The 25,159-nt window shown below is 45.5% G+C and overlaps 2 protein-coding genes across 5 annotated transcripts; both read left to right on the top strand.

Moving 5' to 3' along the window:
- Positions 1–6,139: 6,139 nt before the first annotated feature.
- Positions 6,140–19,080, top strand: trim33l (tripartite motif containing 33, like). 2 transcript variants are annotated; one of them, XM_085366010.1, is made up of 14 exons: positions 6,140–6,270; positions 8,256–8,318; positions 8,769–8,904; positions 9,723–9,849; positions 9,940–10,056; positions 10,974–11,088; positions 11,517–11,663; positions 12,261–12,372; positions 12,576–15,238; positions 15,339–15,529; positions 16,883–16,985; positions 17,109–17,165; positions 17,369–17,491; positions 18,415–19,080. In XM_085366010.1, the coding sequence occupies exons 1-14, from the start codon at positions 6,253–6,255 to the stop codon at positions 18,700–18,702; spliced, it is 4,260 nt and encodes a 1,419-aa protein (XP_085222136.1). In that variant the 5' UTR covers positions 6,140–6,252; the 3' UTR covers positions 18,703–19,080. The 2 variants fall into 2 exon arrangements, with proteins under 2 accessions (XP_085222136.1, XP_085222135.1); XM_085366009.1 differs by lacking the exon at positions 6,140–6,270 and having other exon boundaries at positions 7,935–8,318.
- Positions 19,081–21,700: 2,620 nt separating this feature from the next.
- LOC146623580 (ras-like protein family member 11B) lies at positions 21,701–23,265 on the top strand. Of its 3 annotated transcripts, none has more exons than XM_085366008.1 (4): positions 21,701–21,803; positions 22,060–22,113; positions 22,242–22,318; positions 22,814–23,265. In XM_085366008.1, the coding sequence occupies exons 1-4, from the start codon at positions 21,701–21,703 to the stop codon at positions 23,213–23,215; spliced, it is 636 nt and encodes a 211-aa protein (XP_085222134.1). In that variant the 3' UTR covers positions 23,216–23,265. The 3 variants fall into 3 exon arrangements, with proteins under 3 accessions (XP_085222134.1, XP_085222132.1, XP_085222133.1); XM_085366006.1 differs by having other exon boundaries at positions 22,805–23,265; XM_085366007.1 differs by having other exon boundaries at positions 22,242–22,322; positions 22,812–23,265.
- Positions 23,266–25,159: the final 1,894 nt, after the last annotated feature.

Here is a 25,159-nt window from a genome sequence, read left to right as displayed (position 1 = left end):
AGTAGCTCCGATATATAGCTTTATTCTAAATATCCCAGTTTGTTACACAAAATTTAATATAGATAGTTAAATTAAGGCGCCCCTCAACAGATTTGGCATGAAAAGAAGGGAAGTAACATGGGGAGTCCACCTTAACTTTATTCACTGTAGTGTCTCAGTGCTCGTGATGCAGGGGCAGTGTAAACGGAGGATGGATGGAGGGGGGTGGGTGCTCCACCTTGGATATGACGATGATGATTACACTCCTGCTCACTCAGTGGAATTTTTCTGCTGCTGGGCCCAAACTCATCCTTTCCTTTTACTGAGCTCACAGGTGAAACAGGCTCTTCCTCGCTCCACGCTTCTGTGTAAATGCATGTAGCCCCGCCCCTTCCAAGGTCACATGATGTTGCTCACTTCCTGAGTGAAAATACAAGATTTTTTACACTTGGCAAGTAATTTGGAGGCAGAATAAGGAAGCCGTATAAGTATTTAATCTTGTCTGTAGACTGTATACTACAAAGTTCAACACAGCCAGACTTTCTTTGAGTCAGCTGCCTCAACAAAGTCTTAAAGAGATAATAAAGACAGCGGTTATCAACTTTCTCTGTTGAGATGGGCTTTTTAACCCTGTGAGGTCATCATCACTGATGACCCTGAACCTAACTGTCCCAAACCCTGTGTTGTGGTTAGTGTCAGACGCAGAGTCAGTATAATAAAGATAGCCATGGACGACTTTCAGGACATGCTTACTAATCTACAGCCTAATAAATCAAATGAATATTTCCAGAAACTGATCACAGGTGACCCCTCACATCCTGCCCACCAATTCTTTGACCCGCTGCCCTCTGGTCAGCACCCCAGCTCAATCAGGTCCCACACACCTCCCCCCACACCCCACCCTGACCACCCACCCACAAATCAGAGCCATGGTCTGGGTAACCCTCATCACTCAGGACGCTCACACACAGACTCAGTTTGCACTACTTCAAAGCACTTTGCAACCTGTTCTTCCAAATTGTTTATTTCTGCACAGTTGTTGTCGAGCACCCACAATTTCGTTGTACATTGGCATGAATTCAAGAATTTAAGAATGAAAGTTCAGTGATCCTGGTATTTTCAGACTCCTCGGTGATTGTGCTGGTTATAAATCAGTCACTGTGTCTTCATCAGGTTTCAAACACTTGTTGATTTTACACACTGTCATAATGTGTGCAAACTGTGTTTCAGGTGAGGGAGAAGCTGGCGGAGCAAGGAGTCACTGAGGAGGTGAGGCTGAGGTGGAGGACGCAGCCTGATGGGAAGGTTTTCCACAGAGAGGAGGAGACAGCCGCTTACTGTGAGAAGGAAGACTGTGGCGGTTTAGTCTGCACACCAGGAAGTGACATCATCTGTGTATTCATTATTACTGGCTGATGTTTTAATGATAAATCGATTACGTCTTTTAATCTTTAGAAGTTATCTGACTGACAAATATCAGTAGCTAGCTCCTAAATTATTGTGTATATTAGGGTTAGTAATCGAGTATATGTATGTGTAATGTTTGAAAAGTAATTACTCTGTAGATTAGTGTTGCTGGACCTCTAATCACGACTCTCCTGAGCAGGGTGACGCTCTGCTTTGAGGGTCCTGCTGTGGTGTCAGGAAACAGGTGAAAATGATTTTCTTTTTAATAACTATGATTTTTCTTCTTCAGCTGTTTTTCTCAATGCATGAAATTTGTAATTTTCATCTTATTTTATGAACTAAATAAAAGAGCAACTTTACACGCCTCTACTTTTTCACAACTTACGGGTTATGATGGCAAACAGGGCGCCAATAAAACTAATTTGAATACATTTCATGATTTTGATTATTCTACTTTGATTCTTCAGTTAAATCAGAGCTCAGATTGTCAGACACACCTTAAAAGCCTGTGGTGCACAGCCTCTTAAAATAAATCAGTCAAATTTAAAATCAAACTGTTAAGTCAAATTGTTGAATGTTGTCATTGTGTTTCTTAAATTTGTAAAGTCTTAGTTTAAGCAGCAGGATCAAGACATTCCTTTGATCCTGACCACCTCAGCCTCTCTGTGCTGGGGGAGGTTTTATTGCAGATACATCCTGTCTGACAGATCTGCTTCTTGTGTTGTAAGCTTCCTGCTTTTATGACCCTTTTGGTGAGCAGGAGGTCACACAAACACACCCCCATCACACACATAGACACACATAGACACACACACAGTGCCTTGTCTTAGAACCATTGGGGGGTTTTATGGTGGGAGGTGTTGTGTTGTATTGTGTAAACTGTAATAAATGCGACGCAGCTCTGACTCTCTGTCGGTCTGACTGCTGAACAGAAACCTGTCCCCGCTTCAATAAATGATGAATTTATTTAACTTAAAGAGGAGCTGTATATGAGTTGGCAATAAAATGCTGGGGAGACTGAAGAATGTTCAAAATGTTTAAAATGAACTCATCTGAAGCTTGGACTCAACAAAGGTCCATATGTCATCATTCAGCAAGAAGATAAGAGAAAATGCCTCATGGATGTATCCAGTTTCACTCAGTTATTAACAGTTAAGTTTGAACTAAACAACCTGAAGCTGCACTTTCTCCATCAAATTCCAGTCAGATCAGGAAAACAGTTATACTTTATATGATGTATTTAAACCAGTTTGTTAATGATTTGTTGCCCCCTCACATATAACTGAGTAATATGTTTACATGGAGCCTCTGTGGCTCTGGTCTTTTCTTGTGTGGACACCGGCTACATACAGAAACACAGTGAGGACTTGTGTACGATCACCTCTTTACTCGAACCCTCAGATAACCAAAAAAGGGAAATCTGTTACTGTTGCTAAATATCTTTTTTAATCATGCATTAAGCTGATAGCCCGAGAATTACAGCTTTAATGGGTTCGATTTTTCTGAAAGAGATAAAAAAAAAAATACAATTAGTTGATAATAAGCAGCAACCATGAGTCCAAATGTTCATGGAAAAAGCACAGAAACACAGCTTTGTCGTATTTAAAGTATACCCAAACCTAAAAACAGATGATGATTGCACAGTATTTGAACAGTTTATTCCCAGAAATAAATCCAGAGGTTCCTTTGTTGGAAGAGACGGGAGCAGAGCAGACCTGGAGTTTAATCACAGAGTCGGGAGAGCAATGAGACCAGTGAGGGTTAGCGGTCCATACAGAACTGGTGTTTGGTGTCAGTGGATGAAGACCAGTGACTCCCAATCATCAACGCGAGTTTAACACGAGTACATAGTTTATCGTGTTCTCTGTTACCTCTCATAGACAGACTGATTATTCATGTTCTGCACTCTGTCCAGAGCTCTAACATTTTGTTTGACTGTAACATTATTTTAAATCCAGACAAACACTGAATCTTTACAGCTTGTAACCTAAAATAAAAAATCAGGGAATAAATCATTGATCCCGTCCTAGTGTGCAGACTAAACCATCACAGTGCTCGCTCTCACAGACGGAGTGATGAAGGGCCGTGTGGAGATACAGAAATTCTTTTATTGCTGCCATATAATCTGCATCATTGTAACTGCATTAATAACATTCTTTACAGCATTATTTCATCTAATAATATTTCCCACAGTATTGATACTGCATTACAGCTGTTTATTGAAGATGTCCATTTGAGGATCCTTCCATTATGTTAACTTTTATTACAGGTACGGTTAGAAGTATTTTATACACATTGCCTATCTGTGCTTATTTTGAGTTGATGTTCGGTTCATTGAGGGTCTTAAGCTTCACTGGCGTGACTGTCCAGGTGATCCATGCTGAGGGAAACTAGAACATAGAAGGATAACTGCAATGCATGCTCACAGTACATATAATACATATAATCTAGGAATGTGTCCAGCCGGAGGCCTCAACTCATTTGGTGTCTTAATATATTTTATTCTACTTGGTAACAGACGATCAGAGTCAATAATTAGCCTCAGAGACCCTGAGGGCTTGAAGTTTATTACCTTGTATGGAAGGTGTTATAGAAAAGAGAAGTTCTATGTCTGCTTATAGCTATTAAAGATGTACGATTAACTGTGACTAATGTCTGGAACCTATTTTAATCTGTCATTGACGCCGTTGGGGGGGGGGGGGGGGGGGCGTGTACCCCACTGCTTTATAAGTGTCCACAACATGTATGTTGGTCAGAAGACATATGTTGATGTTTTCTCCGGGCTGTTAATAAACTCATCGTTTCATTGCACTTTTCTGGGGCTTCCATGGTTTGTGACACTGCTCTACATGGATTGATTTCACGACAGCCGTTTGAACCATTTAGAAAAGAATAGAATAGAATAGAATAGAATAGAATAGAATAGAATAATCCTTTAATTGTCCCACAAGGGGAAATTTGGGTGTAACAGCAGCAAGAAAGACATGTATACAAACAAACAGTACACAGGACAAAAACACACATATTTACCTGACGTTTGCGCCATCGGTACGATTCGCTTCAGACCAGCACGACCTCCATTGTCTGTGCTGGGTACTGCTGCCATCTGACCACACCCGCTGCTGTTCAAACCATTTCCATGCACGGTGACCTCATCAGAGGCGTTTGATGCCAGCAGAGCGGCGACCTTCATGCTGTTGCTCAGGTTTGTGTACTGAGCCTGATAGCAGCTGCAATATGAAAGAGAGACACATGTTTCTGTGCTTTGTGCAACTGATGAACCCAGTGAGTCCTACAATAACAATCGTTTCCATGGCTACAAGAAGATGCTAAATGACTGAATCAGTGAATGTTTCATCTCACTTCTCTTTCTAGTGAGCTTGTCTTCATAGAGCCACAAAATGTAGAAAACGGCTGACATGAAGAGAAGCATCCAGTCTGCTGAACTGGAAACAGTTAAAACCGTCCAGATAATAAACATCTGCTCCTCTATCAGAAGGTCATCGTAATTTATGTAAATCCAGATGTAGTATCAGGAAAGGTAAGCGCTCATTAAGGTTTATTTGGTTAAAGATATCAGGAGTCTTTTCTTTATGCAAAAATCTGCCTTATTCAAATTCATTTGAGAAGCAAAGAGTCCTCAGACTGACCTCCATCAACCACCACATGGTGAGGGAATGAAGTGTGAAACCATGAAACCAGACTGAGGTGATACCCTGTAAGCTGTGCTCGTGCATTCATCCTCTCTGACCTTCTTCTGCACTTCTAGTCTGTGAGTGTAATAAAGCTTTTCTCACAGCATCAAACCTTGAACACGTCTGCTGCATCAGGTCTCAGGTTTGTGTCTTCATTTGAATCTGAAGCAGAGTTTTGTGTGTTTGCAGGGCTGCTTCACCACCTCAGCCATATTTGAGTGAAGCTGTAATTATTATAATTCTGGAAAGAGCAGAAAAGCTCAACTTGTTATAGACTGAGGACACAGCCCGACACGGTTTTGTTGTAACATCAGGATATCTTTTTAAAAAAAATTGTGTTTTTAGCATCTTTGCATTTGGTGCGAAGTGATACAGTGAAAACAGACAGGACACGCCCCTTCTTTTCTTTATTATCCACCTCGATTTCCCAGTAATAAACTCTATTTTACTAATTTGCTAATTATCTTAGAGTAATACATAAAATTACTTTCAAAACATGTTAACATCTCAAATGTATTTAAATAATAATACATTTAAAAAGGTAAATATATATATTAACAAAATAAAATATATTTAAAATCCAATATATTCACTCACTGGACACTTTGTTAGGTACACCTGTTGAGCCCTGATTATGTAACCAGCCAATCACGTGGCAGCAGCTCAGTGTATTCAGGCAGGTAGACGAGGGCAAACTGACCTGTTGAAAGGTCCACAGTCACCTGATCTCAGTCCAGCAGCGCACCTCCGGGATGTGGTGGACCCACGTCTCCGAGGAAGGTTTCCAGCACCATGAATATAACAACAACACAACGGGACAGAGGTGACGGTTGATGTTTATGACGTGTTTTTATGTCTAATGTGTTTCCTTATGTTAGTGAGGGACTCGCAGCGAGGTGTACCTAACAAAGTGGTCGATGAGTGTATAAACGTGTTTCTGACGCTCCGCTGTTTCCCAAACCTGCAGCAGGTCTGTAAATACCACAGGTTTCCGGTGACGACCAGCAGGTGGCGGTAATACGCTCACAGTCGGGACGTCACCTGCGCGGACCAGAAGAAGAAGCGGGGCGGAAGTTATATCTGTGTTGTGTTTGTAACGGTTCTTGTTGGTTCCAGGCTAAACCGGGAGGACTCGTGTTACCGTGAATGTCGACGGTGTGCGTGTCTGTGGATGGAGCGGACGGTGACGGTGAGTCCATGACATCTCGGCTGAACCTCCGGTGTCGGAGCTGGTCTCTGACACGGGGCTCTCGGCCCCCTTAGCGGCGTTTCGGGTCCGGGTCTAGCTCAGCTCAGGTTTATTTACACAGCGCCAAATCGCGGCGCCACTCGTCAGACCACGCCCCGAGCCAGCACTTGGCGACCGTGGGAAGCAAAAACTCCATTTCCCGCGCGATGACGTCATGGCGGTGTTTGGGACGCTCCTCTGTGTTTACATGATGTTCGGCTCACCTTGGCCCTCAGGCACGCGCTCCGTGACGTGACTAGTGGAGACACGCTAAACCCTGTAACTGAAGGACTGATGAGAGGTGAAACTTCCATGACCTGGATGACCGAGATCCTCCACAGACACGCCTGCGTGTGTTTTATGTGTGGCTCTAACGGTTTTTCCTTTGAGGGTGGACTTGAGGGTGACAAACCCACGAAGCCCAGTGTCAGATGTGGCTCAGAGGAGACGCGCTGAGTTGCGGTTGTTTCTGTGGCAGCGTGGTTGCTGTAGTATGTGGACTCAGCTCTGGAGGGCCCGCAGAGGCCACATATGGACCTTTATTACAACAGCTGCGGGGTCAGACTCTGACGTAATGGACGATGTTTCCCAGAAAGTTGTTTCTGTCCATCTGCAGCAGCGTTGCAGTCAGAAACCTTTGCGCTGTCCTCCACGCGACTGCACGAACGCTGCAGCTGTGTGACCAACAAAACGGCACCATCGCACAAACATGAGCGCAGACTCATGATCAGCGTTCAAACTACAAATACCGTTAATAGCAGCTCTCAGATGAGCGAAACTCAGGTTTACTGTTAAAGAGAGTGAACTCTGAGTCAGTTACCATGGTAACAGACTGTCTGAGCTTAGTCTGTTCACTTGGAAGATTTTCTTAAAGTGCAGCAAGGGGCTGTAAACACAGTGAGGGTATATATACGTATATCTGTGCCCCCTTTGGACGACCTGCGTCACTGAGTGAAGATGAGGCTGAAATGAGATTAAAGTGAGTTTCACTGTGTTCACATTTTGTATCGATTTGTTCATAAATTCAACATTTTGAAAGATTCAGTCTCTTAAATTAATATAAATCACATAAATCAGTCTCAGTAGGTCCGACTACACGGCAGGAGACTCCAACCTGGATCCAGTTGCATGATATCTGATCAGGATCTGATCACAGCTGATCGTACTGTTATTCTGTCCACGATCTGTAAGCTGTTTGTATTTAACGAGACCATCCTTCCAAAACTGTGCTGAACTATTTCAAATGTAAATTACCAACATGTAGACATTGATTTGAAATTTCCTACAGCTTGTTTGTCTTTACAGACAAAACTTTAAATTCAAATTGTATTTTTTTCAGTTACGTGTCTGTGAGAAAGCTGCCGTCTGTCACTGAAGGCTGAAATGAGATAAAGTTATAAAACAGTAAAGACAGTGTGTTATAAAAACAGCCTGTGGCGTCCGTCGGCAACATGAAACTTGATTAAGAAACTGAAACGCTGATAAACTGTTGCGGATGTTTATGATGATGACAGAGTGACCCGAGCCCGTCCTGATTAAGATGAACATCACGGTGCGCACTGTGTCCAAAGACTAACATGGAGGCTCCGCTCCTTATTTACTCTTTGCTGTGGGGAATCCTGGGATCAGAGCTCCACTGATGATGACTTTCTTTACTCCTGCACATAATCTGTGATCAGCCTTTCTGGAACCAAAAACAAAGAGTTTCTGATTTTAGAGTTTGTTGAACCTGCTTCTTTGGATCACTTCCTCCGTGCTATGTTAGCGCTCCCGCTAGCTGCTGCTGTCGCCTGGTAAAGTAAAGGGGAACCATGTCACCAATGTCAGATCTAGCTTTTTGTGTCAGGATCAGACTGATTACTGATTCACATATTAGATTGGCACATCACCAACGCCACAAATGTTCTCATCATAGCTGCCGGACTTCATCAGCTTCTGTCTTTCAGGAAGCAACTTTGCTGAGCAACATGGAAGCGACAGGAGCATCAGAAGACAACCTGAGTCAGCAGGTAACTCAGACGGTGGCGTGGGAACCTCCAGCAAACCTTATTTTATTTATCTGTATCTGCACCAGGATCTCCTGCTTTGAGCTTTTTAACCAAAGAATATTCACATATGATCCTGCAGCAGCATTTTATTATTATTAGTCCTTTATTTATCCAGGTAAAAAGTCTCATTGAGATGCCTGGCATCATGGCAACAAAAGTCAAGCATGTGGAAAATGTGTGTGAGTGTGTGTTTGCATGCACGTAGAACACTGTGAGGCTGGTGAAGACACCACGAGCCCTATGAAGACCGTTCTGTCTTGTGACACACTTTCAGGATCTCCCGTGGTCCGTACGTGCAGGAAACGTGAATTTGTGTGATTTTTATGGCATTTAAATTGACTGATAAAAGAAAAGACCTCCAGCTGGAGTTCGGTCTCACCTGTGAACGTCTCCGCCTTCTCATCTCCTCAGTGCAGCAACTGCGACGCAGCCTCCGCCGCATGTTGGTGTCTCGACTGTAATGAAGCTCTGTGCGGCGTCTGTGTGTCGGCGCATCGCAGAGTCACGGTGACCAGATCACACAGGCTCCTCCATCACCCGCCAGAAGGTAAAAAAACCCCACCCACACCCAGATCCAGATTCTGTTGGAGAGAAACTGCTCTCTGCTGTCAGCTGACCGTCGCTGTTGACCTTTGACTTAGTGACGAGCTTCAAAAAGATATTTTATGTTGTAAAAGTGTAGAAGCACATCCAAGTGTGTGTAAGCCACAACTTGTGAAGTATTTGGTTCATGAATTGGAGTTTGATACAAATGAAACAGGATGTGATGGTTCCAAGAGCAGGAGCAGCCAGAGGCGCTTCAGTCCACTGTTTTTATTTATTGTTGAAGAACTGAATCCTCCAACAGCCGGACAGAGTTTAGTCTTTTTGACCCGACGGGTCGAGCTGTAGAAACGACGACTCGCTTTAATGGGGAGTGGTCTGCTAAGCCCAGCCTGTCTCTGCAGTGTTCAGCTCAGAAACACTGGTGCTTTCCAGCTTCTGTGTTTACACCATTAGCGTGTCAGGACTCCAGCGTCTCCCTCACCTGCCAAACTTCCACTGAGCTCCGAGCCCAACACGTGGAAACGAAGGGAAAGTCCCGCAGATAATATCAAACACCGTACACTCAGTATTTGTACTACATTGTTACATATTTTACTTTATTTTCGTACTTTGTTTCAGGTCTGGGCGCTCGGTCCAGAGACGGTTTCAGTGGGAACCTGATTTTACCTCATCTGTTACAACCTGTTATATTATAGTAATCATCGAGATCACGGTCAGTGAGCAAACTAAGTGATAATCTGTGTGTGTGTGTGTGTGTGTGTGTGTGTGTGTGTGTGTGTGTGTGTGTGTGTGTGTGTGTGTGTGTGTGTGTCTCTTCAGGAAACATCTTGTCTTCTCCCACCAAGTTCTGCAGACTCCACCCATCTGAGCCACTCCAACTCATCTGCTTCACCTGTAAGCAGCTCACCTGCAGAGACTGCCAGCTGACGACTCACATGAACCACAGGTGAGCCGGGTCGGACGCGTTCTCGAGTTAAAGTGGTTGTAGTGCAGACGTGAGCCGGCACACTGAGCCGTGAGCTGCTTTTGTTTCCAGGTACCGCTTTGTCAGTGAGGCGGTGGTCAGCCTGAAGAAGCAGCTGGACGTGTACGTTCATTCCACGACGAGGCAGGAGGACACGGTGAGGCGGAGTCTGCAGGACATGGAGACCAGGTACGACTGATGATTTCACTGTTTACTTCCTGAAAAGACGATGGCTCACCAGCAGAATAAATCCTTACTCCACAGAACCAAACAGAAATGTATATCAGCAGCTCGAGTGTTTTTAATCTTCTTAAATGTGTTTTCGTTTAGCAGATTATGAGTAAATGTACAGAGGAGCAGCAGAGCGGGTGTCTTTAACCGTGTGCAGACCGGCCAACACAAAAACACCGTCTCTGTACGTTCAGTTCTGTGTTGGTCGAATCATTTGTGGGCCTGAAATCTGCCACAGAGGGCAAAAAAACAACATTTCAATTTACACAGTGGCACTGGAAATACTCTTAAACGGGAATACTATGTGTGAGTGTGAATGGTTGTCAGTCTCTACGTGTTGGCCCTGCGACAGACCGGCGACCTGTCCAGGGTGTACTCTGCGGGGTAGGCTCCACCCCCCCGTGACCCTGACAACGATAAGCAGAAGAGCGTGGACGGGAATAATGTGTGGCTGCCCTTGGCAAGTGTGCAGCGTGGCTTGATAAACATCCTGACCTGTGACGTCTCAAACACGGAGCAGGAAAGGATCAAAGTGTCACTCGCCACAGGCTGCAGGGCCTCCTCCTGATCTCCCATCACCATACTGCGTCGGGTTTGAAGTCGTTATTGCTCGTTAACGTGAAACGCTCCCACTGTCAGCCTCCGCGCTGCTGTGAATCCTCACACAGACTTTTACTCGTTATCTTCATGTTTGGAAACATTCAGAGAATTTGTGTTACATTCACTGAATTTCACTGTTCTGAGTCTCCACGCGGTAAAGCTCGCCACCTCATTCCTACTTAGTATTAATAACTTGAACCTTCCTCAGGTGCTCGCTGTCCCGTCTGAGGACTTTCTGGAAAATAACCCCCCCTCGTGCTTCTGCTGTGTTTCAGGCTGCAGAGCATCGAGCAAACAGAGTCTCGTCTGAGGACCGAGCTGCAGGCGGGATTCGTCGCGTTTGCTAAACTTCTGAAAGCGAAAATGGTGTCACTCCTCAAAGACATAAAGGTAACATCCATCAGCTGTTTTAAATATTGTTGACTATCTAGCAGGCTGATGTCATTTCCTGTTTCTCTCTGCAGTGTCCCCGTCTCTATCTAAGTCTTTGTTTTCTGCAGCCAGAGTTGATCCGCTGCCTCAGCTTCAAGTGCACGTTTCTCATTTGTTAGAAAGTGACGCAAATCTTTTCTCAAAATAGGAACCGAATTTATGAACAGATTTTTCTTCTTGCTGATGTTTCTTAGAAGTCTTTCAGTCTGTGCTCTGAAGTTGTTGCAGTGAGTTTCACTCCTCAGCGTAACCTTGAGTCTTATCTGCTGCTGCTCTCAGTATCAAACGTCTGTGCTCACTCAGCCTCGCACGCCAACGTTTCTGGTAAAATACAAAAAAATGGAGCGCCTAAAAAATGATTTGTGTGTGTGTGTGTGTGTGTGTAGAAGGTGTATGAGCTGGAATGTGAGCAGATTCAGGGGAGGATGGTGAAGATGAAGCAGCTGCAGCAGAGCCAAATGTCCATGAAGGAAACGCTCGAAAAGGCCCGAAATCTCACCGACCTGCCGACCCTGCTCTCACACACCGCACAGGTACACAGAGATGTGGCAGACACACTGCAGCTGTACTCATCATACCATAATATGAAAACATGCGAGGCGCACTGACTCTCAAAATGCTGTGTGACTAATATTGAATATTGAAGTCTTTACAGAGCGATAGAGACGTTTAAACATGTAAATCATACATGAACAGTCATGACAGAAATCTAACAACAACAGTTAGAAGCAAAGAGACTGGAGTTGTTTCCATGTTCATGGATGTCGCCTATCTTCACTAATGTCTGCTGTAGATGCGAAACTGTGGGAGGAGCCAGTCCTCACTGGTACGTCCCCACAGAGTTAGACTAAAGTCCATCAAAGCCAGGCTTTCCTCCCTTATCTGGCTCAACAAAGATTAAAACCCCTAAAAAGGGACGTTTCGCACATCATGTGACTCTTAAGTCATGCACAGGGATCCCTATGAGCGTCCCCCAATCATATCAGATAATCATTGTTTATAAAAATCTTTGAAAACAAAACGCAACACTGTTGCAAACAAACAGAAGTTGTGCAGAAAACGTTAATCTGGTGATGTAGAGCGTAGACGGTGAACCAACCATTTTATCCGTGCTTTGTTTTCTCTGCCAGATTAAAACCCAAATGAAGGAGCTTCTAGATCAGGACTCGGACCCCCCTCTGAAAATGCCTGAAGTGAAGCTCATTACCAAGTTGGGTTACGAGGAAACCCTCTCTGAGCTTTGTAAGTCCGCTCGTGTATCTGTTTGTTATGTTGTCTTCAGCTTTGCAGCGGATGCTCGGCCGTACGTGTGGAAACCAAACCGAATCATTTTACGAGCTCAGAGTTCATGTCGATGCTGTTTGAGTTTGGATGTAGTTTAATCGAGAGAAAATAATTGCTGCACCCTCCTCCATCTCCTCTTCCTCCATTGTTTCGGTTTCCAGGTAACCTTCATGTTTCCTGGATCCCTTTCGCTGTGCCACCAACCTTGGATAAAAACACAGGAACTCCGGCGACTCCTGCTGCCCCTCCTCCCACCTCCACCTGCAACCCCATCTCCAGCACCGTGATGGACAGCGCCTCTGCTTCTCATTCGCTTCATCTGTCGTTTACATCCTCATCTGCCCCCACACATGGAACAGACTCCACTTCTTTCAAGTCTCCCTCCACCTGTCTGGCATCCCCCGGCCCCCAAACTGAGACGGCCGGTTCCAGTGCTACACCTGTTCCTGATGACTGTGCTGCTACACCTTCTCCATCCTCACAGTCAAGTTCATCTTCGGCCCTTTGGAAATTTTCGCCCAACCTAACCCTTTATAATCTCCTCACTCACAACCAGGTTGGCACTCAGGATTCGGTCAATCCTCGATCTCCGCCCTCGAGTTCCCCATCGGGTCAGTTGAGTCATGCTCTCCCTCCAACCGCCACCTCTCCTGCAACCTCCAACAGGCCCCTCCCCCCATCCTGTAATGCCCCAGGCGCTCCAACCAGCCGTGCCTCTCTTTTGTGCACGCTCTTATCCAGCTGCTCCACTTCCATTACCCCTCCTGCTCACACCTCCACCTTTCCATTGCCCACTGACAGCACCCCTCAAACTGGCAAAGCTATGAACTGTAACCCACCAGCTACTACCAGTGTTCTCCCTCCACCATCAACGTCTGTGTCTGCTCAGCCCAGCGTTCCTCTGTCCTCCACGATCGCCATGTTTCCCTCCTCCATCACTCCTTTCATCTCCACCCGTCCCAGTCTGTCAGCACTTGTGTCCAGTCAGCCCACTATTCCTCCATCCTCCACAACCTCCATGTTTCCCCACTCCTCCACCTCCTCTTATACTCCTTCCACCTCCACCAATCCAGTGTTCACCGGCTCCATCGCTCAAGCCAACACCTCCCCCGACACACCTGTTACCATCAGTAGCTTCTCGTCACCACATTTAACCAATCAGTTGTCTGCGTTTCCCCCCTCCTCCTTATCCACCCCTCTTCCCACCTCCACCTGTCCAGCAGCCACCACCGCGTCTGTTTTCCAGACTCTCGACAGCCGTGTCACTAACCTGGTTGTTCCAGATAGTTCCACGTGTCGCCCTTCGGCGTGGCTCTTGCCCTACGATCAGTCTAATCTTCGTCTGTCCTCCTCCGCCTGCCTCTCGTCTGTTTCTCCTCCAACCGTCTCTTCCACCTGCCCACCTGCTCAGATTTCTAACTCGCCGAGCGCCTCTCCGAATCAGTTCAAACCTCTTGTTACACATTCAAGCATGGTGTTGGCTGGTTCTCCAGCCACCTCCTCCACATTAAACTCCGCCCGTCCCGTGTCCTCCTGGTGCCTCCTCCCCCAAACAAGTAACTTCAGTAATCCTAACCTACTTGTTCCAGTCAACTCTGATGCCACCACCACCTCCTCGACAACCATAAACTCCTCCTCCACCAGCCCACCCACATCCACCTTTGCTGTTCTGACCAGCAGTAACGCTGCCTCGCCTGTTCCCGTCAGCATTCCTTCATCTCTTTGGAATTCCTCGTCCACTTCGTCCTCTGTAGCTTTCGTATACTCCTCCTCTGCCACCCCGCCCAGCACCACCTGCTCCACAGCGGCGCACAGCTCGCTGCTCCACACGTCTCGCTCGCTGCTCCACACGTCTCACTCGCTTTTTCCAGTCAGCAGTCTCAGTACGTCACAGATCTTCGCTCCCTCTATCACTCCAACCTTGTCGTCCTTCATCAGTTCTCCCTCCTCCGCCACCAGTTGTTCATCTCCCAGCTATTTGTTCCTCCCCCAAACTGACGCCTCCCGTTCCTCAGTTGTTCTCAGCATGCTGCCTGCCGGCTCCACGTTCCCCCTGTCGGCGGGTCAGTTTCTATCCTCACTTAAACCCGTCCAACCACTGCAGGTTCTGAACCAAACCGCTGGTCCTCACTGGAACCAGCCCACCATCGTCATGCTGACCAACACTCAGAGTATGTATCAGGTGCTGCTCAACGAGACTGCTCTCATCAGGCTGCCTGATCATCGCGCTTTCCATCCGGCCTCGGCGCAGAAACGAAGCGGCCTCGAGGAAAGCAGCATCACAGAAGTGAGTCCAGAGACTTCTGCGGGAAACTCTAGCTGCGACGGACCGAGCGGCACGTTACCGTCAGAGCAGCAAACCATGGAGGATACGAGCCCGGCTTTACCCAGCAGCCCTTTGTCCTCGCTTCAGGAACTCGACAGCACACTTCATCCCCCCTCCCCTCAGGAACAGACTCAGCAGGTTCCCGTGGAGGGCTTGGTGGTTGACTCTCGCTGTGATAGCACTATACAAGATACTGAGGAGGTCCAGGAAACGAAAGAAACCGAGCACGCCACTTGTGTCTCTGACGAAGCAAAACCGAACGCCCTCGAGCCAAAAGACGACTTGCCAACACTGGTAACTCCTGACAAGGACATCGAAGAGCTGAGCGCCGTGATTGGACAGGAGGACTTCAGTCTGAGTCGGTGGCAGCCCAAAGTGTCCGTGTTGAGACTGCCTGTGTCCCTGCCAAGATTTGGACGGTCCCTTCCCAGTTTTCGTCTGTTACCTGGAGAGACTGAAGATGAGATTTACCTGGAGGAAATGAGCGACGACTGTCAGGTAGGATGCACGATCTGTAACCCAGGCAAACTTGAGAAAGTTGGATTATAAAATGAACCGCTCAGCTTTAAGAGACTGTCGTCGTTGTGCTCCGTTGCAGTCCGATGCCGAAGACGGGCCGGCTGACAAAGAGGATTTCATGAAGCCGGAATCGTCCCCAGACTCTCCGATAACCCTGGAGATTCTTGCCTGCTCGGTTTGTGCATCGCCCGGCACTTCGATCATCTGCTCTGCCTGTGGTCGAGGATACCACAGAGACTGCCACGTCCCCCCAGTTGGACTCGACTTTTGGTAAGAAAAATAATTTTTATCCTTTTGCTTCTTTAAGATGACTGAAGTCCACTGATGTGTGACCATTGGATTGAAAATCAATCTAAAGCCTATTCAAAAAGTTTTTTTTTTTTTCATTTTAAGTTATTATGAACAAAACTCAACTCTTTCCTGATTTACTTTTATTATGAAACCTCTGCAGGAAGTCTCTTAACATTGATTCTGTTCATCTGGACGTTTCCAGAGAAACGTTTCGTCATCATCAGGTGACGTCTTCAGCCTCAGCTGACTGCAGGTCTCAATCTTATAAACAGGACATTTACATAATGACTGAAACAGCCCACTGAGGGAACAATGGGCTGGGAGGTCAGTTCCTTCAGCATTGATATGCAAATCAGGCTGTGTGATTTAACCAAAATCTCATATCCCGATATAAGACGTCTATCGTCCCGATAACCATATAAGTCACAAAAGTTTAACATTTATGTAAATTCTGTGAATCTCGAGCAGCTCGACTTGTGTGAAGTGTTTCCAGCTGGAGTCGAGTGTTTTAACCGATGCATGAAACGACACATTTTTAGACATAAGTTGTAACGGCGCCGTTTTCTTTGTGAGTATTTATTACACGGCGTGCTGCGGGGAAAAGCCTGTTCTAACGTTTGAGTCTAAGCTTTATTTTTTAGCTCCTGGCGGCTCTTTTTTTAAATTTTCATCCGTAAATAATCTGCTCTTTCATGTGATTCAGTTTATTTTGAAAAGTCTCAACAGGATCTTGAGCTTTATTGTGAAAGGTTTATGTGGAACATAAACAAGCGGACACGCGATGCTGTTACCGTCGTTGTTGCTAACGACAACGCATAAAAACAGGCGCTTGTCCGTCTGTAGTGTGGTGATATTAAATATAAGAGAAAGAGAGAACTTTAAGAAATGAATATAGTCACTACAGTGACATCAGAACATGAAAAAATATTGACGTAAACAGTTTATTTTTCGACACCACGAAACAAACGATAGCGTAAAATGAAACGATGGATATATATGGTTATATCGAACAGCCGTACTGCAAATTGCTGTCATGACAAGTCTTAATGCTGAAGGAACTGACCTCACAGCCCGTTGTTCCTCAGTGGGCTGGTTTCAGTCATTGTGCAAATGTCCTGTTTATAAGATTGAGACCTGCAGTCAGCTGAGACTGAAGACATCACCTGATGATGACGAAACGTTTCTCTGGAAACGTCCAGATGAACAGAATCAGCTCTTTGGGTCTTCCTTACCTGGTGATTGAGCATCAAAACCTCTGCAGGAAGTGCATACTATGAGTGTCAGTAACATCACACAGTGAAGTGACCTCTGCTGTTTGACCTTGTCCTGCAGGTCAGAGTGGGCCTGTTCATTATGTCAGAACCTGTCAGACCCGTCGGACCCCTACAGCACCGAGAGACTTCAGCGCACCAGCCTCAGTCTGCAGAGCCTCAGGGTCAGCGTCTGCTCACAAACGCTTACTCATGAACCTCACTTCACAACGTGACTCTTGTCTCCATCGGTTTGTGGTAGATTTTCTTCTAAAGTTTTGTGTGTTGTGTCTGTTTTTGTTTTTCAGAGGTGCGAGTGTCTCGTTCTGCATCTGAAGGTTGAAGTCTGCAGTCGGTGCTCTCAGGTCAGTCTGAACAAAGCTCCAGTCAGAGTAGAAGCTTTTAGCAGCTAACAAGTTTATACACTTCATAAAAGGTGCATGAATGAAAATAAACCTGGGAAACGCAAAATAAAGGGTCTCCTGTAGCTGTCGTTGAACCAGCAGGTGGCGCTCCTGCAGCCTGATCAGGTCACAGCGATGAAGACTTTCTGTTTTCTTCTCTTCAGTTTGGCGGTTTGTCTCGGCTGAAGTCTATATCGGACCGCCTGACCCTCCGCCGGCCTCCTCCGTATCAAACGGCCGCGGAGCTCGTCTCTGACATGTGGACTCTGTTTAAAGACGCCTCTCAGGTACGCACGGAGCAGGTGGAGTCAAACATGGAGCCGATGAACTGTTTGTCTCTCTTTAATGAATTAATGAGACGGTGTTAAACTGTACTTTTTGATACTATCATGAAATTAAAATGCCAGATGGATGAAACACATTAATTATTCCATTAATAATAATAATAATAATAATAATAATAATAATCCAGGTCTCTAAAGGGCTGTTTGTGCTTGTGAGCACAGCTGCTCAGTTATAAGGACACAAAGTAAAATATGGCTCGCCTTCATAACGTCCAACTTTTTTATGCAGGTATTTGTTTTAAAACTGTACCTTAAACTTTCACCACTAGGAGGCAGAGTTTTACCATGAAGCCTGAGTGGCGTTGCCTCGGTGATAAGAGCAGCAGAGTTGTGCTGTGGATGTGAGAGTCTGTGGTCCTGATCAGCTTTTCCCCGCCCCTCACCCCGCGGCACCTGTCCCTGAAACGTCAAAGAAACCTGAAGGATACGGCGCCTTTTTAGCGGCTGCGAAAGCCGTGCTTCCTGTTAACCTGCTGCTACTGTTAGTTCCCCGAGTTTAAAGAGAGAGCAGGAAAATGACCTGGAGTCAGTCTTACCTGTTCAGGTGATACCTGTCCGCTAGTGTCGGCTAATTATTCTCGACCTCATCGAGCACTGCTGTGAGTGTGGCGTCGATGCGCCGGCTTCCTTTCTCGTCCTCACAGGTGTTTCACGTCTGAAGATGTTGGACGTATAATTTGAAAATAAATAATCAGAATTTAGGGCTGATTTCACCGCCTGCAGCCATGTTTGCCGTGCAGCTGACGCGCGAGCTTTGGCTTCTTTCAGTGACGCCGAGCTGCCGACGCTCGGCTTCAGCGCAGACTCGCTGAGATAACTGAGCAGCAGGACGAGCCGTCACTCTGCCTTCTCTCTGCTGTTTTCAGGACGACGAGTTGCAGAAACTGCGGGAAAGTTTCCGGATGAAGTTGGTGGAAACTCTGAGTTCGGAGCTCCATCCTTCACTCCTCACCGCACCGAACTCAAACCCGCAAACTGCCGCTGGACACGCAAGCAGATCGCAGCATGGCCGAGAAGACGAGAGGTTAAAGTTGGAAAAAGAAGAAGGGTTAATACCGGAATCCAAACTCGAGGACTTCAGGAAGAGACTGAGAGACTTTCTGGATCTAAAGGGAAGTCCTGGTCCAAAGAGGAGAAAGAGAGACGATGACTGAGGAGGTTTTAAATGACCAAGAAAACTCTGCACAGCTGCTTTTTTTCTTTTTTAACCCATGAATGTACGAGTGACCTCAGCAATAGTTCGTATATGACCTTTACACATAAAATGAAGGAGAAACTGCCCGTCGCAGTTTCCTGTAGCAAGGGGCCGTCTTCAGATGTCATAAGTTTGTGTGAAAAGCCCAGCGAGACTGAACGTAGCGCGATGGAAACGACGCGACTAACCGTGCGTGTGACCGGAAACACGCTCGTCTGCTCCGCCTTCATCGGTTTGTTTCCTCGCTGCTTTTAAAAACCAAAATCAGAGTTTCAGCGGCTCAAAGAAAATAAAAACCTGTCCTGATGCAGATTTGATCGGTGGAAGCTCGGCTCTGTGCGCTCGGTGCTGGAGCTCCTCCAGATGTGCAGGGGCTCCTCCAGATGTGCAGGGGCTCCTCCAGGGGTGCAGGGGGAGCTCCTCCAGGTGTGCTGCACTCTGATGTACAGGAAGCATCTGAGCTCACAGCAGGCAGCTGTAGACAGTTACAGCACGAGTAACTTTAAAAAGCATTTTTCAGAAACACCATGTGCCTTAATTTAAAGCCGCCCACAGAACCTGGAAACCCAGCCGCTGATGATGAAGTCAGTTTCTGAGTGGCCGCCGCGTGTAACCCCACAGGAGTATTAACCCCGTCGTCTCTCACTGACAGCGTGAAGAACCGCTAAAGGTTTCCTCTGCGGTGGGCGGGACGCGTCCTCGCCAGCGCTTCTGTATTTCTGCACTCAGTTCGCTGCATCTGCGAGTCGTAATCGATGATTTTGGTCTGAACTTTAAACAATATTTTTGGTATGAAAAAGTTCATTTTTCTGGGAGTGGTCACATCTTAGAGGCAATAATTTTTCAGTATTTCACATTTTTCTTCAAAAGGGGATGAAATGATGGCGGCATCGATCGGCCCAGTGTCCGTGCTGTGAGCGCTCTGACTTTATAAACATTAAACGGGTGATTTCGTCTGAGACTTTGTGCCGGTCTCGATTTTACCGCCTTATGTAAAGTGAGTGTGACACGTTCATTCAGACAGGAAGCTGTTACTTTTGTAATTACAGCGAGTCCTCGGTGGCAGTATTGTTACCTTTACTACTGTCAGATTTCATCTCTTTGGCAGCTGATCAGCCATAACGTGTTCTAATTTTTGGTATTTCCCCTGAAAGCTGAGGCGTGCACGCCTGCAGCGAGTAGCGTGACATGTTTACAGGTTAGTCCGAGTTTTCTCGTTTGATATTTCATGTTTTACACGAACGTTGTTTTTTCTCTTACGATGAAATACGCAGAGAATTTACTTTGTTTGACATATATAAAAATATAACATTAAAATAAACGTTCTTTTCCATAACTGACTGGCTTTGTATCTGAGATGAGTCTCGTGTATTTACTGTGAACATTCAGTCGACATGTGATTTATTGTAACAGGCGACTCTGTATTTGATCTTTGTCTTCAGTATTTGACTCACATCCTGCTGAGGTCTCAGCTGTTGTTTATTCTTTCATTCCAGCTTTATGACGCGATTTGTTTTCTAATCACTTCATGTCGCTGTCTTCTCTTTCTTTAATAATTATATGTCAAAGCTGTCGTGTCCAAACGGATCCCAGTCACACGTCTGTGGAACCAATGAGCCGGTTCATGTTTCCCCTGGTGTTGGTTGGGGAACGCTGACTCGTTTCTTTGTGTGCGCAGTTCGATGTCATGCACATACCTGTGTTCAAACTTTATTGTGAAAGTCTGTGTTTATGTTCCCTTTTTTTAGGAATTTGAAATAATTTTACTTTGATGACTCATCGAAAAAATAAAAATCTACTGAAAAAGAGAAACGGGAATCAGAACAAGAATTCAAATCTAAACGTGGATTCTTCTTCGGCTGTACATTTTATCAAAGAAAATGTTGGGCTGTGTTTTAAAAAATACCATTAAATATTTTTTTCACGTGACTGTAAATCACATCTTTACTCGGAACACAAATTCCTTTGTGCTTGCATCAGGAGGCCGTGAAAGTCTGCCAAATGCACCATCCGCTGTGGAAACCCCGTGAGACTTTGATCGTTGTCTTATTGAAATTTCTCGGTAGGCTGAAAATCGTGCGGTGGGACAAACCGCGTTTAAACCAAATGATTAAGTGTAAACTTTTAGGTACACGAGGACTTCGAGAGTCTTAGAGTCGACGATACAAAGGTCACATATTTGTCTGCATGATTTATACACCAAATATGGCCCCGAGGGATCCAGTAATGAATAAAGATCAGATAACTTGGTCTAAATTTGTTGGAAATGAATCCTCCTTTGATATCAAATTAAATGATTTGTTGAGGAAAATAATAATCAGTTAAGTTCTGCGGCTGCTGAAGAAAAACAGGAAGAATAAGGTTGTTCAGCTGGGAGCCAGCAGGTGGAGCCAAAGAGGCGCAGAAACGAAGCTCGTCGTTTAATCGACGCGCTCTGCAGCACATAGTCTTTCCCCACTGAGACGAACCCAGCTGCACAAATCTGCAGATTTTCACACGATGCAAAAATGTCCCAATAACTGAAAAATGAGACAGAGACACGCCCTCAATGTCCCCTCACTTCAAAACAGGTCAGATGGTATAAAAGCAGAAAGGTTGTAAACAACAGAGAAAGGTCATTATATCACCACCACCCCACTCCCACCCCCACCCACCAATCAGAGTGGTGCAAAAATGTCCTAAAATGTTCCCACAATTAGTGAAAGCCCTGAAATACCCTCAAAAAGACACCGACACAAGCACGTACACAAAGATGCTCATATCTGCCTCCATATCTGCCTCGTTACTGCTGTAATAAGACTCCAGATAAGACCCTCCACCAAGCACGGGCTGCAGTCAGACTGGGCTGTGACTCACAGCTCCGAAGCCCCGCCCACACGGGGTACATAAGCCGGCGATCTGAAGCGGCGCCTCCAGATCTTTGGCATCTATTGTCAGCAAACCTGAACTGATTCCTGATGGTGGTACAGGAGAAAAGTCGTATGGAGGCGATGGAGGGAAACCAGCAGAGGGTGGAGGTGAACATCCTGCTGCTCGGAGCTCACAATGTCGGCAAGTCCGGTGAGTAAAGATCAAACTGGCTCATTTCCAGAATATTTCACCTTTGCTTACAGAACGTTTTCATGTTGATTCGTTAGAAATATCCTCCTCTTTATGTTTCTCTTCTCGTATTTTCACTTCATTTCTAGTTTTCTAGCTCAAATGTTGCTCAGAGGAAGCAGCTCTGTAGTCAGCTATGAACATATTTCAATGTTCTGATTTCTGTTTTTACTTTGCAGTGTTTTCTTTGATCTAATGATCTTTTCTCTCTGTGCAGCTCTCACCGTCAGATTTCTGACCAGGAGATTCATCAGCGAGTACGGCGACATCGGTGAGAGCTCTGTCTGCTCAGTCAGAGAGAACGTCTGTGTTCACATGCTCCGACTGATCGAAATCATTATTCAGTGTCAGTACTATGAATATTTATTCACGCTTCCCCTTTATCTCGCGTTCTTTCAGAGTCAGTTTACAGCCGAGTTGACAGAATTGATGGGCAGGAGATCTGCTTCAACATCTGGGACTCTCAGTATGCACAGGTAGGTCTCCACCTGGCTGCACCTCGCACACACACAGGTGTATTTCCAGCTCTTTAAAATGTGATCCTTTATATTAAAACACCTTTTTGGTTCCCAAATTGTGGCTGAGCAAACAGATTTGAAAAATATAATAAAGGTCAGTGCTAAAGATGGAGCAGGTACCACACATCAGTATCCATGGTGATTAAAGGGCATCTTAAATCTGAGGTAAACATGATTAATAAAATAAACATGGGGAAAGTGTTTGCTAAGGTCATAGGTCAAGTGTCTCCAATAGAGCTCTATACCAAGGAACGTCAGAAGAGTCGCCCCCTGATGGTCAATAGACAGAATGCAGACTGAGGACCAATCGTTTATATCGAGCGTGTGGTTAGTTTAGTTCGACAGATTAGTTTGGGGAACCTTTTTGCACAAATTTGCATATTAACACCATAAATAATGATGTGAGCATGAATTTTAGAGTTTGTGCGTTTGCTTTCTCCACAGCCCGGAGAGAAGAGTTCCTCCGTCAGCGACAAACAGCTGCAGTGGGCTGACGGGATGATCCTCGTCTACAACATGTGTGATCGCAGCAGCTTCGACATTGTCCAGCAGCAGCTGCAGCAGATACGTCGAAGCAGGAAGCCGTCCTCTGTCCCCATCATCATCGTGGCAAACAAACGCGACCTGCAGCGGCACCGCAGCGTCTCTGGCGAGGAGGGACGGTTGCTCGCCCTGTCCCAACAGTGTGGCTTCTTCGAGGTGTCCGCGGCGGAGACGTACCACGGCGTCCTGCTGGTGTTTCACCGCCTGGTCGACCTCGTGAAAGAGACACGAGCTATAAGAAAAAGCATGGCCGGCGTCCGAGGGATCGTCAGGAGCGTGTCTGCAGTGTTTGCAAAGAAACGGGCGGAGTAGACTCAACATGCAAAGGTTGTTTTTGCTCATTCTGATGAGATGAAAACGTCAGGGCGAGAATTTCCTGTCAGATGCCTCCTGAGTGAAGTCAAAGGTCAGATACGAGACGGGCTGAGGAGGTTGAGAGAACGATTCTTTATTGGAAGGTCGACGGTAAAGCTGGTCAGAGAAAAGTTGTTTCAGAATAAAGAGGGGCAGCTGGAGCTGAAGACCTTTAGCTCAGCTAGCAGAGAGGCGATGAATATCTCGGCACTTATCAGACACTGACACAAAGTTTCTTCCTCAGAGGATGAATCCTAATTACACAGGTGGTCCTCTGACTTTTCCATTAGCCGCACAGGCAGGATGCTCTTCCATCCGATGAGCTGACGAACTCTTCCAGCACCGAAGAGCGTGAACCCGACTGACTTCAGTCACGTAACCTCCTCTGATTAAATTCTGGTAACCATTCTATCGAACCAATAGTGTTGTAATAGGGCCGACATTATGTGCTCCATTCTTTGGTTTGTGACCAAACGTGCAAAAACACTGACTGTAGCATTAGCCTTGTGTATAGTCTTTAGCATGCTAAGGTAGCAAGCATGCACTAAATTTGCATTGTTTCAGAAAATATTTTAAAAGCTCAACAAATTCTCGAGTTCCCCTTGAAACATCTGAAATCATCAGGACTCTGCAGCCTGGTGGGAATGTCGGAAAGTTTTGTGTGTCAGACGGACGTCTTTAATTCATCAGCTACTTACATTTCTGTTGGATTAAAAAACTGGTTTAGATGTGAACTCGCTCACTGACTGACGATCAGCGTTTTTTCTGGCTGTGATTTCAAACAGGTTATCAGGTTCTCCAGACACTAAACTTACACCATCATGGACCTGCAGGAATGCTGGGTTCAGTCTGTTTTTAGCTCCTGGATGAACGAGTGGCCCGCCGTCAGCTGACCCAGCTATCTGGGATATATGAGAACAAAAGAACCTATCTGTACTGTAAAATGAATGTTTCTTTTTGTACATAAATCTATTTATTCATATCAGTGTTGTACAGAAATTTTTCCCCCTGAAATTCAAACCTGAATAAACAACATGAACCAAAGTCACTGTTCAGTCCTCTGAGGTTTGACGAAGCTTTTATTTGAACTTGTGGCTCAGTCAGAAACACTTTCAGATCATCGTTTACATAAGTGGTTTCATACAGACAAGAGTGACAACCATAAAACCAATGATAACTTCTAAATTATCAAAACTATATTAATTAAAAGAGATTAAATGAGTTTCAGCAAATTTCTGTCCAAATAAAACGGGTCACTTCCTGACAGGTTTGAACGTGAAATATTTCAAAGTGCTCGATATTTTGGACAATTACAACCACCGCTGATCACTTTGACTAGATTCTGCTGCATCTGTCTTTTTTACATAATAAAGTTCAGAACTTGGCGAACATTCGTCTACCCAACAAGTCTTGGTATCAAACCCATCCACACATCTCCAACCAACAACACAGAGCCTTCATCACTACTTTGCATCAGTGCTTGATTATCAGGAGCAAAACACAAAATAACATCATAACCAAGCTGCACGTTGACCAAAAAAACAAAACAGCTTTCAGTCACATCTCATCAACTCTGTGACTGGAAAAAGGTTATGAAATGTGGCTAAAGGCTTCTTGCTTCTTCTACAAAGCAAAGCAGATTATGAACAGCATACATTTAACATATTTGAAAGAATTGTGAAATAAATATAGAACATTTTCTGCTAAATGTGAAACAGATCTGGGATTATTTGGGACTTTGTGGCTCGACATTAAACCCAATTAAACCTAATGACAGAGTTTTCTCTGGAATTACATTGATGCAGGCTGATACTCTAGATTCATGTGAGGGTGTTTTTTGGGAGGCGTCCCATACGAATCGGTATTGGGCCCTTTTTTATTTCTTCTGTCTTAAAAACCTCC

The sequence above is a fragment of the Diplotaxodon limnothrissa genome, linkage group LG11 (genome assembly GCF_057381915.1).
Source record: "Diplotaxodon limnothrissa isolate DT_005_m linkage group LG11, D_limnothrissa_male_GT1.1, whole genome shotgun sequence".
In the NCBI taxonomy this organism is placed as follows: domain Eukaryota; kingdom Metazoa; phylum Chordata; class Actinopteri; order Cichliformes; family Cichlidae; genus Diplotaxodon; species Diplotaxodon limnothrissa.
This window is presented reverse-complemented; position numbering and strand designations above follow the sequence as displayed.